At 38.4% G+C, this 24,849-nt stretch overlaps 2 protein-coding genes across 2 annotated transcripts in view; both read left to right on the top strand.

Moving 5' to 3' along the window:
• Window positions 1–1,668: 1,668 nt before the first annotated feature.
• LOC134826600 (myophilin-like) overlaps window positions 1,669–24,849 on the top strand; it is a 105,575-nt gene continuing 82,394 nt past the window's right edge. Inside the window, exon 1 of the mRNA XM_063839034.1 lies at window positions 1,669–1,701. The gene's annotated coding sequence lies outside the window, so the exon portion shown is untranslated. The remainder of the gene's footprint in view (window positions 1,702–24,849) is intronic.
• LOC134826806 (ankyrin repeat domain-containing protein 50-like) lies at window positions 18,993–20,866 on the top strand. Its single transcript, XM_063839305.1, has 2 exons — window positions 18,993–20,280; window positions 20,349–20,866. Exons 1-2 carry the CDS (start codon window positions 18,993–18,995, stop codon window positions 20,864–20,866), a joined length of 1,806 nt encoding a protein of 601 aa, XP_063695375.1.

The raw sequence follows: 24,849 nt of genomic DNA on the forward strand, positions 1-24,849 counted from the left end.
ATTTTTTGTCCAATCTTGATGAAATTTCATATACGAGTTCAAGAGACCACTAGCTACAAGTAGAGCACATAAAATATGGATATGGGGCATGTTCAGGGTATTTGGCTAAATTGGGCCTAATTTGGACCAAACCCCCCCCCTTAATGATAAATCCTATTTCAGGGTGCTTGCTTAAGGCTTGTCTCATGCAATAGTCAAGGGCTATAATGAACAAGTATGGTGCTAACGTATCCCCTTGAAGGACTCCTGCCAGGATATCAAATACCTTATCGGTCCTTATTTGGACGGACATTACTTGAACGGACACAATTATCACATATCATCTTCATCAAATGGGTTTTCGTGCAGGGAGATATCCCGGTTTGTCTTCTACTTTATCGAGATGGGTGGTATGGTAGAAGGTATCGTAGCTGACATAAGCCACCGAAGGTCGCCTATACCAAGTGGGGAGCTAGAAATAAAGCTTAAGCTGAACTTTAGACATTCAAGTATCTCTCTAGTAGAGCAGTTGGGATCGTTCATTGTCCGGTACGACTACGAGTTGGACAGACAACCAGTTGTAAGACAAAATGTGGAGGTAGAAGAAGCCGAAGATCAACTTCAAGATAGTGATCATGAAATAATGTGATATTTACATTTCAGATTGTTAAAATTTTATAATACCTTGTTTTTCTTGATTCAACGATATAGTTTAGTTTAATTTAATGATAGCTATTGAAATTTGGTTTGGACATGTTTCTAGAATGCCGGACACCAGGCTACCAAAGTATCTACTTGACTGGATACCTGCTCACGGCCGAAGATCACGTGGGCGGCCAAGAAAGAATTGGCGAACCTGTGTCCTGGAAGACGCAGTAACATTTACAGGAGATACAGACACTGTATTTGATAAGGTCCGAGAGTTGGCAGGAAATCGCAAGCACTGGAGAGAGATGATACGACATAAGCGGCAATTCCTTGGTGCAGGCCACTCGAATGATTGAGGAGACCTTATCAAGTATCAAGTAAAGTATTGAAATTGACTGAAATTAAAAAGTTGTCATATTCTGGACAAAAAGTTCGAAATGGAAAAATTTTTGAAAAAAATTCAACGGACTTTAACTTGGACGGACATTAATTGAACGGACTTTATTTGAACGGACATTAAGGTGAACGCTAGGGCCTCCAGCGTTCAAGTAATGTCCGTCTAAATAAGGTCCGATAAGGTAGCTCGGTATCCCCATCTGGTGTTATGAGATAATGAAAGCATGGGAAATTGCAAAGTTTGTTATTAAAGCAGCTTTGGATTATAACCATACCTATCTTTAGTCTCTACCCGATCACAAGAAAACCCGATGTACCACATGGCTGAGGACAAGCTCCCACAAACTTAATATCGAGACGGGGCGATATGGCTGGAAAAATTCAAGCATCTTCTGCAGAAGATGCTATGATATTATGTTTTTGTTTGGTTGAATTTTCATTTAACTGATTGGGATCTGACACATGTAATTTTGTAATGATCTTTCTAATTTCTAATTTCTAATTTCTAATTTCTAATTTCTAATTTCTAATTTCTAATTTCTAATTTCTAATTTCTAATTTCTAATTTCTAATTTCTAATTTCTAATTTCTAATTTCTAATTTCTAATTTCTAATTTCTAATTTCTAATTATTTCAGTTTCAATACTTTCAACACTACTATATAACAAATAATTTTAGGTCCCAATGTCAAAGCGATAGAAGAGACTATGACGTGACCGTTTGTATCCTAAGCAACGCATCTACTTCCTGGGCTACAGTATTGACTTCGCCATTTTCTCCTCCCTCACTGCCATTTTCTCCTCCCTCCTTCCATCACTATGGATCTGAATTCTGTTACCAATGTTTTAAACTCGTTTTCATTAAATGAGCTGAAAGCTCTTAAGGCCAGTGTTGAGAATGTCATGAAACTTAAGAGGGATTCTGTTAAATGCGAGGACTTCTTGGAGTTGCATTCAGATTTTGTTCAGAACAAGAGTGTTCAACATGGCACGTTGATGTCTGAACTTGAAACACTTATGGCCAAGCAAACTGCTGTGAAAACTGCCACAAAGTGGCTCACTTCCACTGGAGAAGAATATGTATGGTCTTCCTCAAATGGACACACCACGACTAAGGAGCCAATCGATATTTTAAATTATCCTGGGATATCAGAGCTTATGCATGATATCAACTCCAAGTTTGGCTGCAAGCTAAACTCATGCCTAGCAAGCATGTACAAGTCTGGTTCTTGTGCAACTAGGTACCACAACGACGACGAGACGTCTCTTGACCAGTCGCAAGGTATTTATGTAGTTTCATTTGGAGCTGAGAGGACCCTCGACATAATTCCAGAAAATGGGGATAAGCGATGTAACAGTAAATGCTATATCACCCCAAAGGACTGTAGTTTGTATATTATGAAACCGGGGTGTCAGGAATATTGTCTTCACAAGGTTCGTGCAGAGAGCTCAGTTAAGGGGACTCGGTATAGCTTATCTTTTCGCTGCCAGATACCGAAGACAGATACAAATGTAGTCAAGGAGCAGATTGCCCGCACTACAATTCCTATGCCGCCCACCACCACCTCAACACCAACCCTTTACTACCGAAATGCTCCAAGAAAACCGAAGAGCAGGAAAACCACTGTCCTGTTTGGAACGTCAATGACAAAATTCGTACGGACAAATAAGTTGGGATTCCGGGGAAGGAAAGTAATCAATGTGTCTCAAAGTGGTGCAAAAATTAGAGACATCACTGAAAACATTCATCATTTTCATAAAACTCATGCAGCTGCAGAAGCTGACGATATTGAAAAAATTATATTGAGTGTTGGTACAAATGACATAAAACATTCTAAGTATGGGGTTCAGTTCCTTAGGAAGTATCTTACTGAATTAATTGACACCACTAAGCAGTTATTTCCCGCTGCAATTATAATTATCCAATGTTGTCTTCCTATTAAGTGTTTATATTCCTACATAGCAAAGAATGTTCTAGATTTTAACAATCTACTTAAAGACTTATGCCTAAAGAATAATTGCGTGTTCCTAGACTGTTTCTCAGACTTTTTAACTCGAGACTTTAGATCATGTAATGAACTTCTATACCATGATTGGCTTCATCTCAACATGAGAGGAGTAGGTTTACTGTCCACTTGGCTTAAGTTTGTTGTAAACGAACACAGTTTTGACAGGGTTGTAAATAATCTTCTGGGAATTTAAATCTTTGATCTTTTCTTCCATTTAATATTTTGATTAAGACGTTGCGCCTAAAATTAAAACTCAAACAAATATCTGATTTAATCTTTTTCTCAATTTTATGCCTCCCATTTCAGGTACATTCGGTCACTGTCCATTTTCCAATATGTTAGACAATGAATCGTTTAGACTTAGAATAGGTCTTTTTGCATGCAAAAGGCCTCGTACACAGTCAAGAAATGCACTTATACATATCAACACGTTTATACCTAACAAAATTTACACATTTAAGTCTCCATACACCCCACACATCAACTACAATTATCATAATCATATGTTTCTCTTCTATTCTCTCATCATGACTTACTTTCTCCCAATTCTTCTCTCCACGGTTAGGTTCATGAACACCGTATTCCCCCTAGATTCTAATATTCATTCCTCTCTACTCCTTGACAGCCCACGTTATCTTATACCATTTCTTGCTTGCTCCCACATCAAACTTTTCTTTGTAATTATCTCCTCATGGTTTATAAGAAATGTTCTTCTCCCTGGTAAGATTAATAGAGTCAAGTATTCCAGCCGCCTCAGGCGTCTAGTCTCTTTATTCATTCTTTGGGTTTTCTCTCTTAACTTTCTTCTGATAACTCTTGTTAATCCTTCTATGCTTAATCCAGGTCCCAACTCCCTATCTGTACTATACCAAAATGTCCAAGGTCTTATTCCTTTCAGTAACCTAAGCTCCTCCCATCCCCTTCTTGATGGTAATAAGATTTCCGAACTTCAATCCTTTGCTAACATAGAGCAGCCTGACATAATTGCCCTAAATGAGACTTGGCTCAAAAAGTCTATTTCTAGCAACGAAATCTTTCCTTCTTCTCAATATGAAATCTTCCGCAATGACCGCACGAGAAAGACTCATCCTCAAGATCCTAATAACCCTAAAAAGTTTAGGGAAAATGGAGGTGGTGTTCTTTTGGCTGTTCGGTCTGATCTCGACGCCACTACAACCCGACTACCAGTTAGCCTAGGTGCAGAAATGCTTGCCGTTAAAATTGCTTTCCCTAACAAAGAGAGTATTGTAATCTGTACTTGTTATAGAGTAGAAACTCTTGGGTTACCTAATCATGATGTCATAGTTAGTTATATTCGCAAGCTAGTTTCCAAAAAGAATCCCCCTAAAATCTATCTTATTGGTGATTTTAATCTCCCCCATACAGACTGGCTATCTTCATCCAGTACCGTACCTATTGAGCAATCCTTCATAGATTCTTTCAGTGATCTTTCTCTCTCCCAGTTGATCACATCACCAACCCATAAAAGTGGTAATACATTAGACATTCTTCTCAGTAATTATGATAACACAATCGATAACTTGAATGTCTGTGATCCTCATTCCGTGTGCAAATCTGATTATTTTCCTGTCACTTTTTCAATTAAAAGCTCCTTTTCCCGTAAGAAAACTCCTAAACGTAAAATCTATAATTTTAAGAAAGCAAACTGGGACATGATTAATCGTGAATTATGCTCGATTAATTGGCAAGTCCTAGAATGCCTAGATCCTGATTCGTCTTGGAAGTTAGTTAAAGACTGCATTATGAATTTAGTTGATATACATATTCCTAAAGTAACTATTAAATCAGAGTTCCAACCCCCGTGGTTCGATAGTGAACTTTTTTCTTCATGCCGTAAAAAAGATAGACTCAGAGCTAAATTTAAAATTTCTGGTTCTATTTCTGATGAGTTAAAGTTTGTTACTAGCCGTAAAGATTTTAAGAGGTTTCATCAGCCAAAATAAGAGACAATCTTTTCAATAGTGATGATCCCGCGCTTATAACTAAGAAGTTTTGGTCACATGTTAAGTATCAATCTAACTCCTGCCGTATTCCTAATTGTGTTAGTTATTCTGGACAGCTTCGGTTCAAACCCAAAGATCAAGCTGAACTTTTCAATTCTTTCTTTTATAACCAGTTTTCGGATCCTTCACTTTATGACACTGACATCTCCTATGTCAATGATGTTGATTTTGATATTGACTTCGATCATCGGGATGTTCGTAAGCTTCTTTCAAATATTAATTCAAATAAAGCCCAGGGACCAGATGGCATACACGGTAAAATTCTAAAAAATTGTTCCGTAGGTTTAGCTTACCCTCTAACATGCATTTTTCGTGGATCCTACAACAGCGGCTACATTCCACAAGAATGGAAACTTGCAAATGTTGTCCCAATATTTAAGAAAGGTAAGAAAAGTGAGGTTGAAAACTATAGACCAATATCCCTTACTTGTTTAGTCATGAAAGTTTTTGAGCGCATTGTTAAACGTAAACTGCTTTCTTTGACAAGTACCCTTCTTGATCCCAGGCAGCATGGTTTTCTAGAGCACAAGTCATGCACAACCAATATGGTTGACTTTTGTGATAGCCTGGCATTGTCTCTTAACGAAAATATTATCAATCATGTTGTGTATTTTGATTTTGCTAAGGCATTTGATTCTGTAAATCATGATATCCTTCTTCATAAGCTAAAGACCTTATATAACATTGATGGTACACTTCTCAAATTTCTTACCAATTACCTTCAAGGCCGTTACCAAAGAGTGGTTATTGGTAATGAGATGTCATCTACCCTCTCAGTTAATTCTGGTGTCCCCCAGGGCTCTATCCTTGGTCCCTTACTTTTTGTATTGTTTATCAATGATATTCCTCTTGGCCTTTCGGATAATACTGATATTGTTTTGTATGCCGATGATACAAAAATCTGGCGTAAAATACATTCATCTTCTGATAACACTAATTTACAAATGGATATAGACTATCTCTCTGACTGGGCACTAAGAAACAAAATGCGATTCCATCCAGCAAAATGTAAAGTGCTTATTGTTTCAGGAAAACCATCTTTATCTCCTCCATTCGCATATAATCTTGATGGCTCTCCTCTTGTGTATGTAGAGTTAGAAAAAGATCTTGGAGTCGATGTTACTCCTAAGCTAAGTTGGAATAGTCAGTGCGACAGAATTTATACTAAGGCCTGCCAACAACTTGGTATGGTCAGAAGAAATGGCCATATTGTCATTGATCAGAAACGTCGCCGGGCGCTTTACCTTTCCCTGGTTCGTAGCCAATTCGAAAATTGTTCCATAATCTGGCGCCCTTGTAATAAATCACTTAATGATAAATTAGAAAGTCTCCAAAAGAGAGCTATTAAATGGATTCTGTCTGAAGAGGGCCGCAGTTATCCACCTGAGCAATATGTCAAAAAGTGCAAGCTTGTCGACATTCTCCCTTTGTCTCAAAAGTTTGACTTGAATGATCTTATTTTTTTCCACAAAGTTCTGAACAATTTAATTCCTGTATCGCTGCCTCACTATCTCTCTTTATATCAGGGCACTTCTCGACTAAGACGTTGCCACCTCGACAGTCTGTCTATTGTGTCATCAATTTTACCTAAGTTAAGTCAGAATTCACACACCATATGTAACTCAAATAGCCCACTGGCAAAATCATTTTTCTACAGAACACATATACTGTGGAATGGACTCCCTTTACAGGTAAGACAGATTGTGTCTACTAGTCTTTTCAAAGCTGAGGTCACTAAGCATCTGTGGAAATGTTTATTAGATAGTGAAACAACAGTCTAGCCAAGTCTCTTTGCTCCCCATATTATTATTTTTTGTTTTATTAAGTTTTTTTATCTACCTTCCTATACTTTCAACATCATATCACACTTCACCCGCACACCTTCTCACACATTAATGACCATATCAGACCTGTATCTAATGTATCTGGAATTTGACGTATGAAATACCAATTTTGACACTATATCCACAGTTATTCACCATGGATTTGTTTGTTATTAAATAGTTTTTCATAAATTTTTGGATTTAGATTAATTCGATGTAATGGGTCCAAGTTACTGCGGACATAGTTCACTATGTGTTTACCGTGTTTGGGTGCCCATCATATTTTACAGATGGGGGCGATATTTTGAACGATTCTATTTTATATTCATCTATTGCTGTACTCTGTAAAATTTGAAAAGTATTTAATAAAAAATAAAAAAATTTCTAATTTCTAATTTTTAATTTCTAATTTCTAATTTTTAATTTCTAATTTCTAATTTCTAATTTCTAATTTCTAATTTCTAATTTCTAATTTCTTATTTCTAATTTCTAATTTCTAATTTCTAATTTCTAATAAGATAAGTTAAATTGCATTTTGTCTTTGTACAGGATTAAATTACAGGTTCATATCTGCCGTTTTCTGACAAAAGTGCTTAAGTAACATTTTGGAAATTTCGGGTTTTTTGGTTTAACTTTTGTTTTTGGGTCAAGAACTATCCCTAAGGACCATTGGATACATTCGTCGACCCTCCAAAACCCCCTTTTTGGAACCCCCTAAAATGCAAAAAATGGTCATTTTTCTGAGAAAAGTGCATTAGTAACATTTTGGAAAACGGGTGCCGTTTATCTCAAAAATAGTGCCATTTCGGGAACTGAAAATGGCGGCATTGTTTTCTACGTCAAAAACTGGCCCAGTGACGGTGATTTGGTGATCGTGGGTCCTTTGGCTTGAAAAAAAGAACAATTTATTGCACTTAAGCAGTTTTGTGAAAACGAGCTCGTTTTCTCACAAAAGTGCTTAAGCTTGCCATTATACTTTTAATTAAATGTTGATTCTGTCAACTGAAGCTATATAATCGGTACTTACAAATTTAAATTTTCACGACGGATCGATTGGTGATGGTCATAAACTTCAGAAACGCTAGCTTCGCCGTAAAAATTGCCGATTTGTCAATGCAGAACCTTTCAAAATATACTTCAAAATTTGCTTTAAAATTTTGATTCTCTAATCAGTTGAGACTGCAGATTTTTAGCTTCCCTGACCTAAAATGAAGCAAATTGCTATTGCACTGGGAGGAAAGACGAGAACGTATCTTCAACCTGGGTCAAAGCTATAAGGTATTTTGCTGAAGGCAGAATTGGTGAAAGCTGGGAAATCATTTTGTGGGCAGACAATTGTTCCGCTCAGAACAAATGCTGGACGCTTTTCACTGTGTTATGTTCGCTCATAAACAGCCCTGACTTCGGGCTTGACACGATAACAGTGAAATATCTGGAGCCAGGCGATGCGTTCATGAGCGCTGACTCGTTCCACCATAAAGTGGAACTGTTCATCAAACAGTGCGGACAGCTACATAATTATGACTTGAGGACTTTGGTGGTACAGTGGAAAATGTGGGTACTGCTGTTTCTATGGCCTGTTCGGACTTTAATTCTTGGCCTATAAGGTCATATGAGACAAGCAACCGCTGCAAAACAGAAAGACCACTGCTCGAGAAGGTGAAAATTATCAGGTTTCAGCGTGGCTCGGTTCAAATGGAATGGAAATCAGAGCACAACGAGGTTTTCTTCCGTTCTGCTCCATTTCTGCGGCAGAAATAAAAGAGATTGATCCGGTTAGGTATAATCATAGCTTTCCCACAAAATCAATCACGGGGTATAGCGAGCGCTAAAAAGAAAGATATAGTTCAAAAACTTTGTAGACTTATGAGCCCCCGATTTTTTCGTCAAGTTTCAAATATAAATAGATATATTCTCAATAGTATTGCCTGAATAAATAGTATCTGAAGATTTGTAGGATACAATACTTGAGTAGGAACAGTGTGCCTCGTGACGTGTAAAGCTTCGCACGAAAATAGCTGGATAACGCAACATTTTTCACAGGTTTCGTGTACATTCTTAGCTTATCAATTACAGTGAATGGGATATTGACTTTGAGTAGGGAATGTTAGGACATGATTGGATCTTGTGATATAAAGTAAGAATATCTCATCGCATGTAATAGTTAATACTCAACAAGCTAATATATTTTTACTACAAGCTTACAGGAAAAATGTTTCATCCTTTTATTTTGTGCTCGATAGACTCGGCCTGGGTCAGCTGCCTTATAGAGCGAAAAATATATCTATTCATTTCTATAAGTCTATGGCTCATCTTATATACCACCTCATATCCACACTGTTATCAATCTACCTTTTTTTAGTATTGATTCGTGATCAAAGAGAAAGTTTTAATATTCCGTATCATTACAACCTGTTCCTGACCATACATTTTTCTTGTACGATTTCAAAGCTTTTTTCGAGTATGAGTGTTGTACCTTATAACATGGTAAACACTAAGTTATCTGCTTACCTAGCTCATAGGCTTCCTCAAACCTGTACATCCGCTACTTTTACTGCATCAAAAAACATCAATCACAACCAAAGTTATGACGTATCATAAAGCATGACAATTACGCACGTTGCTAATCTGTTCTTGCTCGCGCACGTGCAATCTTTTGATGTTGCTTATAAGCATTAAGCAACGACGCTGTTTACCTTTGTTAAAATAGCGCCATTATTCTAAAGTTTATTTCACCTCGCTTTCGACGTTAATTATAGAAAATCTAAAGCCTTAATCAAAATTCTTAGAATGCTATAGCCTATTATCCTATCCTTTGTTTACAACTCTGCTTAAAATGACGAGGTCTCAACTCCATTTGCGAGCTGAAATTGGTCACGCCAGAGGGTCATTTTTAGGTAAATTTTCAATGTTTTTTCTTCTATGTCCCCGTTGACGGGGGGAATTATTCGTCAAGTTTAAAATATAATATAGATATTGGCCTTTATGAAGAAAGCCTCATCTGAGTTTTTAATTTAATTTCTAAAGAGAGAAACTTATTTATTATTATCCCGTACTATCACCAATCGACTCTTCGTCAAAACAAGCGTCAAAATGCTGGTAGAATTCCGATTCGAAAACAAAATTTTATAAGGAATTGCAATGTCTCATTCCCGCTCGTTGCCACTATTTTTTAATCCGCTAAGGAGAAGGGAGTGTTTTGGTGTTCTTAAACCATCACCAATCATGATTTGTCGTAAAATTTTAGGTCACTGGAATGATCGCAGATAAAGTTACCACTAATGTTGGTGCACTTAAGCAATTTTCTAAGAAAACGAAATTTTAAAATTTTTTATTTCAGCCTGTCCCAATGGCAATATTACAACCAGAGTTTCATCACAACAGTTTAAGGCTAATTTTTCGTCTTATTTTCGATGACCAATAATGGTTTGAACGGGTCATTTTCATGAGAACATGGAGTTTTTGCCGATGTGGCTGTACTTAAGCACTTTTTTCAGAAAACGAAATTTTCAAATTTGTATTTCAGCGTGTCCCAATATTACAACCATGAGTGTTTCATCACAACAGTTTAAGGCTAATTTTTCGTCTTATTTTCGATGACCAATGGTTTCAACGGGTCATTTTCATCAGAACATGGAGTTTTTGCCCATGTGGCTGTACTTAAGCACTTTTCAAGAAATTCAAACTACAATTTGTGATTTTGAGGCACTTTCCGAGAAGTTATAGGATGATGAAACCTTGTCATAAGTCTCAAAAGTCGACAAAGCACCTTAGAAACATAGTGGGTGCAGTTTAAATTTGACAGCAGCTAACCCAGATCAATAACAGAATTGAAATCTTTAAAGTCAATTTGCACAAAATGAACCTTGTGTTACTTAAGCACTTTTGTCAGAAAACGACAGTGTTTTGATGAGCACCCGGACTCCTTAAATCTTAAGTATTTTAAAGTTGGCTTTGTTAAGAAATGTCCGGCAATGCAACTAGGAGCATCGTTTAATTTCCATATTCAGAACTAATATTTTGGGGATTAATAGAATTGAAGTTATATGTTGATAGTGATACGATTAGACATTTGTTTTCTGTCATTACCTTTTTTTGTAATTGTGATTTTGTCAGTTTGTATTCCTTTGGTTATGATTGGTGTCCCGTTACCCATGCGTTTTACAGTTTTACATCATTTTAACAGTCGTACTCTTCCGTTCAATAATCCTTAAATTTCTATTCGATGACAATTAAATATTTCCATTCATATCAATTTTCATGTAAATTTTGGGATTCAAGTTTTAAGGCTATTTTGTTCTACTTAAGATATGAACTAACTTAATTTTATTCAGGAGGTTATCTAAAAATGATATTTTATTCGAAGATTTATCAAAAGCCTTAACTGTGTATGATTGGCCTCTCCAAACAAATCTAAATTTACCTTCAGTCCTAGTCAAGTTTCAGCACTACACTACAATGTATATACCTTATCGGACCTTATTTGGACGGACCTTACTTGAACGCTGGAGGCCCTAGCGTTCATCTTAATGTCCGTTCAAATAAAGTCCGTTCAATTAATGTCCGTCCAAGTTAAAGTCCGTTGAAATTTTTTCAAAACTTTTTCCATTTCGAACTTTTCACCCAGAATATGACAACTATGAGAACTTTATTGTGCCGTAAGTTAACGACGGAAAGGTTCTCCTTGGTCTGCCGGAGGCACAGAAAACTCTACTAGTATATGATGTTTTCAAGGGTCACTTGGCGGGAAAAGTCAACGAAATCATGGCACTCAACAACATAGTTCATGAGCTAGTCCCCGCCAACATGACAAACTTGTTCCAGCCTCTAGATATTACGGTAAATCGTGTTGCCAAGGACATTGTCCGATGTTGTTATACTTCATATTACTGAGGGGAGGTAATTAAACAGTGCTAGGAAAGCTCCACGTGATGTTAAGGTTAACCTAAAGTTGTTTAAGATAAAACCACTTCACGCCGAATGGCTTGTACAAGTTAACACTGAAATGCAGGACCGGGGTAGTTTGATAAAAAAGGTTTCCACAAAGCTAGAAATCACTGATGCTTGTTTAAGCATGGACTATTTCATGCACGAAAACCCATTTAATGAAGATGATATGTGATATTAGACACTGATCATGTACACATATTTTAACATTTTTACTGCTTAATGACTGTTTTTCTTACTTCATACTTACTGTATAAAAAATGGATTAAAAAATCATTTAGATTTTTGATGGTTTTGAATGCCTTCGAGCGTTCATATTAATGTCCGTTCACAAGTATGTCCGTTCATGTAATGTCCGTCCAAATAAGGTCCGATAAGGTATATACTGGCCTGCCAACAAAACATACAATTAAGTTGGACAGCAAAACTCCGATTTATTGCGGACTTTAGAGGAAAGGCAAACACGGGGTGAATCGGGGTTTGCAGTGAATTGGGGTTTTAGTTTTGGGGCTTAAATTGATCAGCAATGGGTGGATAAGGCCTAAAATCTTAATTGACGATGTCAATTCATGGCAGCTCGGCGCGGCACAGTAGCGCATTTCGCCGATCTAGTCGCTGTGAGAAGCCTTAATTGACGATGTCAATTCATGGCAGCTCGGCGCGGCACCGTAGCGCATTTCGCCGATCTAGTCGCTGTGAGAAGCCTTAATTGACGATGTCAATTCATGGCAGCTCGGCGCGGCACAGTAACGCATCGCGCTACAATGAGAAGCCTTATTGAGTGCGCGGCGCGGCACAGTAACGCATCGCGCTACAACCTAAAATCCATACAATTACAAGCGATATTTTTGAAAGTCTCGCAAACACACTTTGACTAAGTGCCACTGTATTATTATACTGTAATCCATTTCAAGACCTGTAAATATCAATATTGTGCTCAAATCAGATCCTATGGCATGATCCATTTCTTGGCACAGTTTCAAGATTCTGACACTGCAAAAGTATAAGCCCAGAGCCCACCCTCCAACTCAAATACAGTTACAGACTTTGAAACTGGATCATAGATCCATTTCTGGACAGATCGTTGCAATATTCTAACAAGTCCAAATAATGGTGCTAAAAACACGTGTATGGCGGCCGAGATGGCTCACCAAAATTTTCACTGAAAATTTTGAATTAAAAAATTAATAATACAATTAATCACAAAAAAATAAAAACGATTTTGAATTTGATTTGTAACATGATTTTAAAATTTAAATAAAAAACGATTTCCATATTGAAATTGAAAACGATTCTCATTTTGAAAACGATTTTGAGTTTGATTTTGATTTCAATTTTGATTTCAATTTTGATTTCAATTTTGATTTCAATTTTGATTTCAATTTTGATTTCAATTTTGATTTCAATTTTGATTTTGATTTTGATTTTGAAAACGATATTGATTTTGATTTCGAAAACGATATTGATTTTGATTTTGAAAACGATATTGATTTTGATTTCAACATTTAAAAACGATATTGGTTTTGATTTTAAAACGATATTGATTTTGATTTTAAAAACGATTTTGATTTTGATTTTGAAAACGATATTGATTTTGATTTTGAAAACGGTATTGATTTTGATTTTGAAAACAATTTTGATTTTGATTTTGAAAACCATTTTGATTTTGAAAATGATTTTTTTTGCCCGTGGCGGCCGAGATGGCTCACCGGCCGAGATGGCTCAGCTAGCTAATTAGCTGTATGGTATTTATGTTCCGGGGTATTTGGAACAGGTTTAGGGGTTTAAATAGTTAGTACCTGTCCCAAACCATCAGAAAAATCAAGTTTCGACCTCCCAACCCACTCAGGCCACTCCCAGGGGCCACGCCCATCCCAAAATATCTGAAATCCAGGTCGAATCAAGATTGAAAATCTTTACCCCTGTAGGGGATTTATGTTCCGGGGTATTTGGAACAGGTTTAGGGGTTTGAATAGTTATTACCTGTCCCAAACCATCAGAAAAATCAAGTTTCGACCTCCCAACCCACTCAGGCCACTCCCAGGGGCCACGCCTATCCCAAAATAGCTGAAATCCAGGTCAAATCCCATACAAATCCAGACTGAGAATCTTTACCCCTGTATGAGATTTACGTTCCCGGGTAGGTGGCACAAGTTTTGGTGGTTAAGAAACTATAACTAGTAACTGTCGTAAAGTTACAGGTCCATAATATGAAACACTGTGGTGGTATAATACCCAACGTATGTAATATTACTTTTGCCCTACCCCCCCCCCCCCCCTGTAGCTTTTCTGGGTTATCCGTGGTCCTTAGGGGCGGCCTGAGTGGGTCAAGATGTCAAAACTAGGTTTTAATGATGGTTTACGACAGTTACTAGTTACTTAAACCACCAAAACTTGTGACACCTACCCGGGAACATAAATCTCATACAGGGGTAAAGATTCTCAGTCTGGATTTGTATGGAATTTGACCTGGATTTCAGCTATTTTGGGATGGGCGTGTCCCCTGGGAGTGGCCTGAGTGGGTTGGGAGGTCGAAACTTGATTTTTCTGATGGTTTGGGACAGGTACTAACTATTCAAACCCCTAAACCTGTTCCAAATACCCCGGAACATAAATCCCATACAGCTAATTAGCTAGCTGAGCCATCTCGGCCGGTGAGCCATCTCGGCCGCCACAGGCAAAAAAAATCATTTTCAAAATCAAAATGGTTTTAAAAATCAAAATCAAAATGGTTTTCAAAATCAAAATCAATATCGTTTTCGAAATCAAAATCAATATCGTTTTCAAAATCAAAATCAATATCGTTTTAAAAATCAAAATCAATGACAAATTCATCAAGAAATGCTCAGTTAAGACAGATGGACAAGATCCATGGTTTGACTCAGAGTGCTATGATGCATGGCGCAAGAAAATAAGACTGCATAAAGATAGACATAAAAGCGATAGAGCCCAAATAGCGTTCTCCCTCGCCAGGAAAAACTTCAAAAATGTGGTTGCTCAAAAAATGCGAGAAACATTAAATAAATCAGATGATAGCGCTCTTGTAACAAAAAAATTCTAGTCATATGTAAAATCAAAAACAGCTAGTCAAAGAATTCCTGAGTTTGTAAGCTACAACGGCATTGTCCGCAACTGCCCAGAGGACCAGGCCAACTTATTTAATGGCTTTTTCTTCGAGCAGTTCTCTGAAGCATCATTATACGACATAGATATTGATTATTCAAACGATTGGCGCTTTGATATTGCATTTGACCACCAAAGGGTCCACAAAATCCTTTCCAATATTAACTCTAACAAAGCTTATGGGCCTGATGGTATTCATACTTACTTGGGTTATTTGGGGTTGCTTCATAGATCAGCTCTATCGGGTGATCAGAACGGCTGACCACCCGTGCAGCGAAGTTGCTGTCTTTTCTGCGCTCCAGTTCAATAACGAATTCCCGTTCTGGCAACAATATCCAGTAACAGGAGGTTCGTCCGGAATAAATGTAACAAACTCTGTCAACAATGACTTGAAGCGTAGGGGGTCCTCGATAAGGTGCAGGTTTGCGGGAATGATGTTCCGCAATCGAGGCCCCATCACTACAAATGAGCTGTCAAAGATCGATTGATTCCTTTGGCTACTGGACGTTGACAAGCTAGGGACTACTGCTTTCTGGCCATAACGGAGTGTATCTGTAAACTGAACGTTGACATCATTAGGACACTTCTTGTGTAGGATCTTCCACATATGAATGATAGTGTAACGTTCTCTCCTCCGTTGAAGTGACATCAATTTTAAGGCCTTCAGCCTCTGCCAATAGTTCAGATGTTGCACACCATGTATTTTGGACGTAAATGTACGTTGTACTCCCTCTAGCTCAGCGATATCAGCTTGCTTAGTTGAATTCCAGAGGGGACAACAGTACTCGAGATGGCTTCTGACTAATGACTTGTAGAGGGTCAGCATAGTGATCTTGTTTCTCGATCTAAAAGCGCTCAGAACCCAAGAGGCAACTTTACGGGCACGATCTGCTATCATAGTAACATGGGAGCTCCAAGACATGAGTCCGCCGAGATCAAAACCCCCAGGTCTTTGACTGCATCCGTAGGGTACATTATGTTACCATGCGAAACTTGATAAGTTTGTGTCAGGATGGCAAACGGGAGGTCTTGCAAGCTGTTTCGGGGACAGTGTTTGTGCACGAGTATCTCAAATTTATCCTCATGGAATGACATGTTATTGCATCTTGCCCAGTCGATGACAGAGTTGAGATCATTTTGCAGTATACTTGCATCTTCAAGTGTATAGATGTGCCTCAAAATCCGTGTATCGTCAGCAAAGAATCTAATGACACATCCTGTGATGCACAGCTTCATGTCATGAATGAACAAAATGAAAAGCAGCGGGCCCAAAACTGTACCCTGTGGCACTCCGCTTATGATTGCTGCAGCAAGTGACGACATCCCGTCCAACACAACACACTGTGTGCGGTCACTTAAGAAGGATTCGATCCACGACACCACCTTTTCGTGAATGGGAAACTTTTGAAAAACTTTGCTGTTGGGCTTGCATACCCATTATCACTATTATTTCATTCATGTTACAACATTGGGACATTACCTAGGGAGTGGAAACTGGGAAACGTTGTACCCATTATATTAAAGGTGATAAACATGAGGTTTCAAATTATAGGCCAATATCCCTTACATGCTTAATCACCAAAGTTCTTGAACGCATAATAAAAGATGAGTTACTTGCACTTACTAACTGCATGATCAACGATAAACAACACGGTTTTCGAGCTGAAAGATCATGTGCAACTAATCTTGTAGGTCTATGTGACAGCCTAGCTCTCTCACTGAATGAAAATATGAGAACAGATGTAGTCTACTTTGATTTTGCCAAAGCTTTTGACTCGGTTGATGATGATCTTATATTATTTAAGCTTAAGAGCAAATTTGGTATTGATGGGAGGCTACTAAAATTCATCACTGATTATCTAAGAGACAGGCAACAACAGGTCTTGATAAGTGGTAAGTTTTCTTCTGTGAGAAACGCCCAGTCTGGTGTACCACAAGGGTCAATTTTGGGACCATTGTTGTTCATTATGTTCATTGATGATATATCAGTGGGGATTTCACCAGGTACACAACTGTGACTGTATGCCGATGATACTAAAATTTGGCGTGTGATTGTTTCGGAGTCTGATATCCTGCGACTGCAGAAGGACATTGATTATCTCCATGACTGGTCACTTTCTAATAAAATGAGATTTCATCCCGACAAATGTAAGGTCCTCACCGTCGCAGGAAGGATATCCGAAACAGTTTCCCTCCTTAGTGTCCTACCACTCTTTAACTTTGTATACTCCATGGGAAGAATCGCACTTGACTATGTCGATCATGAAAAGGATCTGGGTGTTTTTGTGACCAAGAATCTCGACTGGCAAGACCAGTGCTCTAAAGTCCTTTCAAAGGCCAACCAAAGATTAGACATGGCAAGGAGAAATTGCTATTTTGTTCAAGATGAAAATCGTCGTAGAGTACTGTATCTCACTTTAATGAGAAGTCAATTTGAGCATTGCTCAGTTATATGGAGACCGGTCACAAAATCCCAGATAAGCAAGCTGGAGGGCCTCCAAAAGCGTGCTATTAAGAGGATTCTTCACGAGGAGTATATGAGTTATCCACCATCCACATACATTCAAAAATGCAGACAGCTTAAGATTATGCCCATAGAAGACCGCTTCGACTTTCTTGACCTTATTTTCTTCTTTAAAATTGTGAAGCAACATATACCTGTCACTTTACCCTCATATTTGCAACCATTTCAAGGCCACTCAAGGTTAAGAAATAGCCACATGGACCCCTTATGTTTTGTAAGCTCAATCTTACCACGAGCAAGCTCTAACGCTTTTGCTAAGAACTTTTACTTTAGGACCCATTCCAAATGGAATCATATTCCTCTAGCTATACGTGAGATAGAGACTATTTCTGAGTTCAAAAGCAAATTGACCTCCTACATGTGGGATAAAATTCTGCCGGAGGACTTTGATTATGATCTAGATTATTCCCTCGAGACAGAGATGTGATGCAGTCTACCTAAAAGCTAACAATATGTTCATAAGAGCCTAAATCCCTGTTGTCTGTATTTCTCATTTTAGTGCATATCATCACATCATGGATTTCACTTTATTATATGATTTGATTGCTTTTGATATTTTTGTGTGATTCTATTTGAAATTCTATTTAAAATTCAAGATTTCCGTGGGCCCATACTTGTGCGGAGGTGCTTTTTGCTCTCAACATCTGTGTTTTGGTGACCCTCAGGTCTTTGATTACATACATTTTGTCCTAGAAAATCTGATTTTATCGGAGTCTTATACTTTTGAGAATATTTAATGTTGTTCATTCATTGTGTAAATTTGTATGTAATTGATTGATTTGAAAGATTTCAATAAAAAAAACGTTTTTAAAATCAAAACCAATATCGTTTTTAAATGTTAAAATCAAAATCGTTTTCAAAATCAAAATCAAAATCGAAATCAAAATCAAAATCAAAATCAAAATTGAAATCAAAATTGAAATCAAATTCAAACTCAAAATCGATTTCAATTTCAATATGAAAATCGTTTTTTATTTAAATTTTAAAATCATGTTTCAAATCATATTCAAAATCGTTTTTATTTTGTGATATAATTGTATTATTAATTTTTTAATTCAAAATTTTCAGTGAACATTTTGGTGAGCCATCTCGGCCGCCATACACGTGTTGTCTCTTTACTTTTTTTCGTACTATAAGACTCTAGGTAGACGGTGCGGGACGCATCACGTGATCGAGTATCTCACGTGTGAGAGAAGCTCACCGTGCCAGGTAAGGTCAATCGGGGTTTTACTGTATCAGCTGTTGAGCTGTGGCAAAAAACTGGTCCTCGGGGCGTGGGTTCGTATCCCACCTGCATGGCCCCCAGATATAGAAAATAGTGTTTCTGGGGTTAAGTATTACTATTAGAGCTCTAGTCACGTATTATATTGTCTCCGATTTTGATAAATTTGGTACCAAAAGTTGCTTTTAAGTGTGAATAATGCAAATTCACCGTGCAGTATATAAGGGCGTATTAAGATACAATTTTCTTGTTATCGCTAACATTCTTTTATAGCGTAGCGTAGGAGAGATGAGATAGGATGAGTCAGAGTGATGATGTGGAAGAACGAGAAGAGCTACTGTCGGAGGTGCAACAATTAGATGGTGTCACTACATTGCACCAGACTGCTCAGAAGGGGGACATCAAGTTAGTAAATGATTGTCTGGTGGATGTACATATAGATGTTAAGGACAAACGCGGTAGGACACCCATTATGTACGCGGCATGGTCTGACGAAATAGAAATGGTTAAGCATCTATTAAATCTGGGATCTGACATTAGTTATAAAGATAGCAGTGGATGGAATATTTTACATCACGCAGTACAGAAAACCTCTATGAGAACCGTAAAATATCTTTGCGTCCGCGATGACTTTGATGTGAATGTTCAAGATAATACTGGAAGAACTACTTTAATGTATGCGGCAAAAGCAGGACAAACTGATATTATCGAAGCCCTCTTAACTGATGACCGGGTAGAAGTTAACCAGTGTACTAAGAACGGAACAACTGCATTGATGTTTGCGGCATATGCAGGACACACTGAGGTTATCACCGCCCTCATAACTGATGACCGGGTAGAAGTTAACCAGTGCAATGAGAACGGAACAACTGCATTGATATGTGCGGCAGAAGCAGGACACACTGATGTTATCACCGCCCTCATAACTGATGACCGGGTAGAAGTTAACCAGTGCAATGAGAACGGAACAACTGCATTGATATGTGCGGCAGAAGCAGGACACACTGATGTTATCACCGCCCTCATAACTGATGACCGGGTAGAAGTTGACCAGTGTACTAAGAGCGGATCAACTGCATTGATATGTGCGGCAAAAGCAGGACACACTGAGGTTATCACCGCCCTCATAACTGATGACCGGGTAGAAGTTAACCAGTGCAATGAGAACGGAACAACTGCATTGATATGTGCGGCAAAAGCAGGACACACTGAGGTTATCACCGCCCTCATAACTGATGACCGGGTAGAAGTTAACCGGTGTACTAAGAACGGAACAACTGCGTTGATTTCTGCGGCATATGCAGGACACACTGATGTTATCAAAGCCCTCCTAAGTGATGACAAGGTAAGAGTTAACCAGTGTACTAAGAACGGAACAACTGCGTTGATTTCTGCGGCAACAGCAGGACACACTGAGGTTATCACCGCCCTCATAACTGATAACCGGGTAGAAGTTAACCGGTGTACTAAGAACGGAACAACTGCGTTGATTTCTGCGGCAGAAGGAGGACACACTGAGGTTATCACCGCCCTCATAACTGATGACCGGGTAGAAGTTAACAGGTGTACTAAGACGGAACAACTGCGTTGATTTCTGCGGCAGAAGGAGGACACACTGAGGTTATCACCGCCCTCATAACTGATGACCGGGTAGAAGTTAACCGGTGTACTAAGAACGGAACAACTGCGTTGATTTCTGCGGCAACAGCAGGACACACTGAGGTTATCACCGCCCTCATAACTGATGACCGGGTAGAAGTTAACCAGTGTACTAAGAACGGATCAACTGCGTTGATGTATGCGGCATCTGCAGGACAAACTGAGGTTATCAAAGCCCTCATAACTGATGACCGGGTAGAAGTTAACCAGTGTACTAAGAACGGAAGAACTGCATTGATATGTGCGGCAGAAGGAGGACACACTGAGGTTATCACCGCCCTCATAACTGATGACCGGGTAGAAGTTAACCAGTGTACTAAGGACGAATCAACTGCGTTGATGTATGCGGCAGAAGGAGGACACACTGAGGTTATCACCGCCCTCATTACTGATGACCGGGTAGAAGTTAACCAGTGTACTAAGAACGGAAGAACTGCATTGATATGTGCGGCAGAAGGAGGACACACTGAGGTTATCACCGCCAGTGTGATGAGGACGGAAAAACTGCGTTGATGTATGCGGCATCTGCAGGACACACTGAGGTTATCACCGCCCTCATAACTGATGACCGGGTAGAAGTTAACCAGTGTACTAAGAACGGAAGAACTGCATTGATATTTGCGGCAAAAGCAGGACACACTGATGTTATCACCGCCCTTATAACTGATGACCGGGTAGAAGTTAACCAGTGTGACGAGGACGGAAAAACTGCTTTTTTTCTGGCGATGAAAGAAAGCGAATTTGAAGCAGCTTATATTTTAGTCGATAATGCGGACCAGCTTTTTTGTTCAATAGGAGACAATTTTGGATCAACTCACCTAATCCTGGCTCTTGAAGGAAAGCACACGAATTTGATGAAAGCAATTGTGAACAAAATGGGTATAAATAATGTGGAGGTGAACATGACTAATGCAAAAGGAACATCAATTCTTCATACTGGAGTTAACGAAAATGATATTGAGCTCGTGAATTTGATATGCCAAAATCCAAATGTAAAAAACGTCAAAAACATCGAAGATCTAACTCCAATAGACATTGCTGTTAAGGAAAAGCTTTACCCGATGTTATGGAATCTGGTGGAAAATTTGCCGCCAGAAGAAATAGATGTTAATAAGTCGTACAAAGAAGGGGACACACTGCTTCATTTCGCTGTAAAACAAGGCGAACTTGCTGCAGCTAGGCACATCTGCTCCCATCCTGATGTTAAATGCAAGGAAAACGACAGTGGCGTTAATCCGTTACAACTGGCGAATTCAGAGCTGAATTTGCCATTACGCTTCCTTTTGTGCATTTACAAACTTCCCGGCACCAAAGTCAAGTACCGTGATAATATAAATAATCAATACCAAGGAAAAGGAATTATTCATATTGCAGCGGAGCTTCGCGATCAGGAAGAATGTAACTATACTTACTAAAAGAATTCTCTAATATTGACGTAAACGCCAGGGACAGTGAAGATAGGACTGCGTTACACATAGCAGCAGCCAATAATGATGTGGATACCACAAAGGCCCTTTGCAAATTCCAATCCATTGACATCAACTTAGGATATCCTCTATTAGCAGCTATTAAGTACAAAAACGTGGATGTTGCAATTTTTTTGCTCTCCCTGCCAACAATCGATTTGGACGTAGAAGACAGCGCTGGTAATAACATTTTCGAGATAGTCTGTGATCTTATAGAAAGGAGTTCAACGGAGCAATTTGCCTGCATTACATCAACGGGATCTTCTAAACCATCAAAACGCCTCGAAAAAGCAATTTTAGCTGTAATATGTGAAGTGGATTATAATTCAACCCAAGAAAACACAAAAATTCGTGGCCCTTCACAAGAAACACGACAAGAAAAAATACCAGAAACTTTAAAATTCCTGCTCGAATTTAAAAGCCAGGAGAATCAGTCAATTCTGTCGCTGCTTCAGGACAAAATCACGGTTTTTTCAAGTTCTGATGATGAACAAGATGCAGCCAAATTCAAGATTGCATCAGCAATTCTTAACTTAATAATTGTCGGCTTACAGAAATATGCAGACGACGATGATCTTAGATATACTTTCTATAAAGAGTTTATGTACATACCCTTAGTTCGTATATTTGTCGATATGCAAGAAATTACCAAAAGTGATCATACTGCTTCTATCAAGGTAATGAAGCTTGTATATGTAACATTGCAAGCTAACGCAGACTGCCAGATATCAGAGAAGGAATTCCTTAGAAATGCCCTGCAGGGACAGCTTCACTCAAGGTTTAAGAGAACAATCAACATTTTAGGACAAACAGTGGACAGTGTTGAAAAATGTAATGACATTCAGCTCATGGCAATGAATATTTACGATACGTATTTCAAGAAGGAAAAAGGATGCTGTACTCAGGTGAGGAAATTCTTCAAAGGCTGGGAGATTTGGATGGCTGAAAAATTGGGGTTACACAAATGCAGTGAGAGAGGCATCACCACATTACTTTTTCCTATTCCAGGTGCACTAACTCATTTACTTGATTTTGCTCTGGATGTTAAAGTAGGGGTTGAATCTCTTCAAGGATTTTCACAAAGGCTGGGAGGATTCATGATTGCTTTGGTGATTTCTACTCTAATTCATGAAAATTATCGGTCTAGTGTTGAGCTCTACAAAGCGGAAATGGAGCGTCTCCGAATCAGTCTTGGCAGATTTGTATTGAACGAAAACGATTGGATTGAAAATTCGTCCCTGAACTACAGCGAAAAATATTGCAGGAAATTATTTTTGCAACTATGTTGTCCGTTCAAGATGAAAAAGGGTGAAAAGAAGAGAGCTCTACTATTTAACATCTTTACAATATGCCAGATGAGGCCAGTGGTTGACCGCCTGATGGTATTTATGCACTCCCCAACAAAGATTCGGACTGTAATCTGCCAGAATTCAGCACAGAAGTTACTGCACCAGTATTTCATGATTACAGAGCAGATACCAGAGTTGATTATACAATTTTATATTTTTCAGATATATTTCAATAACATCGCCACAGAATCCTTGTCGCTCAAAGATAGTAGCACTGCAGATATTGCATCACAACATTCGGGTAACAGCACTGCAAATAACGCTTCGCATTGTTTTGAGTGCATTGGCAAGTTGCACAATTTTACGTACGATTGTGAGTTTTTCGATGGACAAAAAAACTTTTTTGGAATCGAAACAAGTGCAAATTGGTATCTGATCATTTCGATGATTATCCCATTTCTTAAAATGCCAGCAAGTACAGTTTCACTTGAAGGGGCATTTAGAAAATTAGACCCACTCACCCCAAAGATGTCAGGCAGTGCCTCCACTCTGCTTTACCTAACTTATTTAATCATGATCCCTTCTAGACTGTTCCTCCATGCGGGTCTAATGCACGCCACTCCAAACCATTTCTACAATGTTGGATGGATTTTATTCTTTACTTTAATTTGGTTCTTCATTAACGCAAGGGTTATCTTCAAAGATTTCAAAGAAAGACAGCTCAGTCCCACAGCTATGGTCAGAAAGAGTTTTCTGCTCCTTTTGTTCAGCTTTAGAGATTTTTGGGTGATCTCTCTGCGGGATACAACAGCTTATATGTCCAAACCTTCTGAAGTATCGTACAAATCATTAAGAAGCTACAAGAGGGTCATGTTGATATCGACTTTTCATTTCCTTGAAGGAGTGGCGGGTGCTGTATTCATTGAGCACTTCTTTCCTTGCGGTACAAACTCTGATGTGTTCAAATACCAAGGATGGTTATGGCTCATTTTGTTCATCATTTCCTCAACATGCCTAGTTCTATTGGCATACACTCTACAGCCACAAATGTGTCACCTCATTCCCAAAAGATTCCCGATCAAATTTTTGTTCATCGGTAGCTTTGGGTTGATAATGTTGATGTATGCTTATATGGTAAAATCATTCATTGATGAGGATTTGGCAACTAAAATCACCGTCATCATCGTTCCAGTACTGTTTTTCATTGTCTGTGTTTTGGTTTATCTGGGTCTCAGATACTTTGGAGAGGCTAAGGATAAAAAGAAAGGAGAGGATGGCGGAGATTCAGAAACTGATTCCGAGGTAATGGTAGATACTGACCGAGAATTAGACACCCTTAGTGGAGAGGGAGAGTCTAGTCAACGTCTTTTAGATACCTTTGTTTGAGTCGCTCAATATAAAGAACCTTGTCTCTCTAAAACAAATCTTAATGATGTTCTGTAATTATTTTTAAAAAGGTTTCTTTTTTTCCGTGCTGATTTCTAAAAGTTGTGAATGATAGTTATTTTTTGAAAAGCTTCAAATATCCAAGGTTTTATTCCCATTATTGCCAAAAACTATTTAATTAACTTATATATTAGTAGTGGAAAGCATATTTAATTCGATTTTTACTATTACTTGATTTTGCAGTACTTTTCGTTGAGTAAGGTTTTTTAATGCTCAGCATATGTTTTATACTATAATCATTTATATCATGATCATGGACCAGTCTTTTATCTCTTTATTGCATTAAACTATGTAC

The sequence above is a fragment of the Bolinopsis microptera genome, chromosome 2, assembly GCF_026151205.1.
Source record: "Bolinopsis microptera isolate Bmic1 chromosome 2, MBARI_Bmic_1.0, whole genome shotgun sequence".
In the NCBI taxonomy this organism is placed as follows: Eukaryota; Metazoa; Ctenophora; class Tentaculata; order Lobata; family Bolinopsidae; genus Bolinopsis; species Bolinopsis microptera.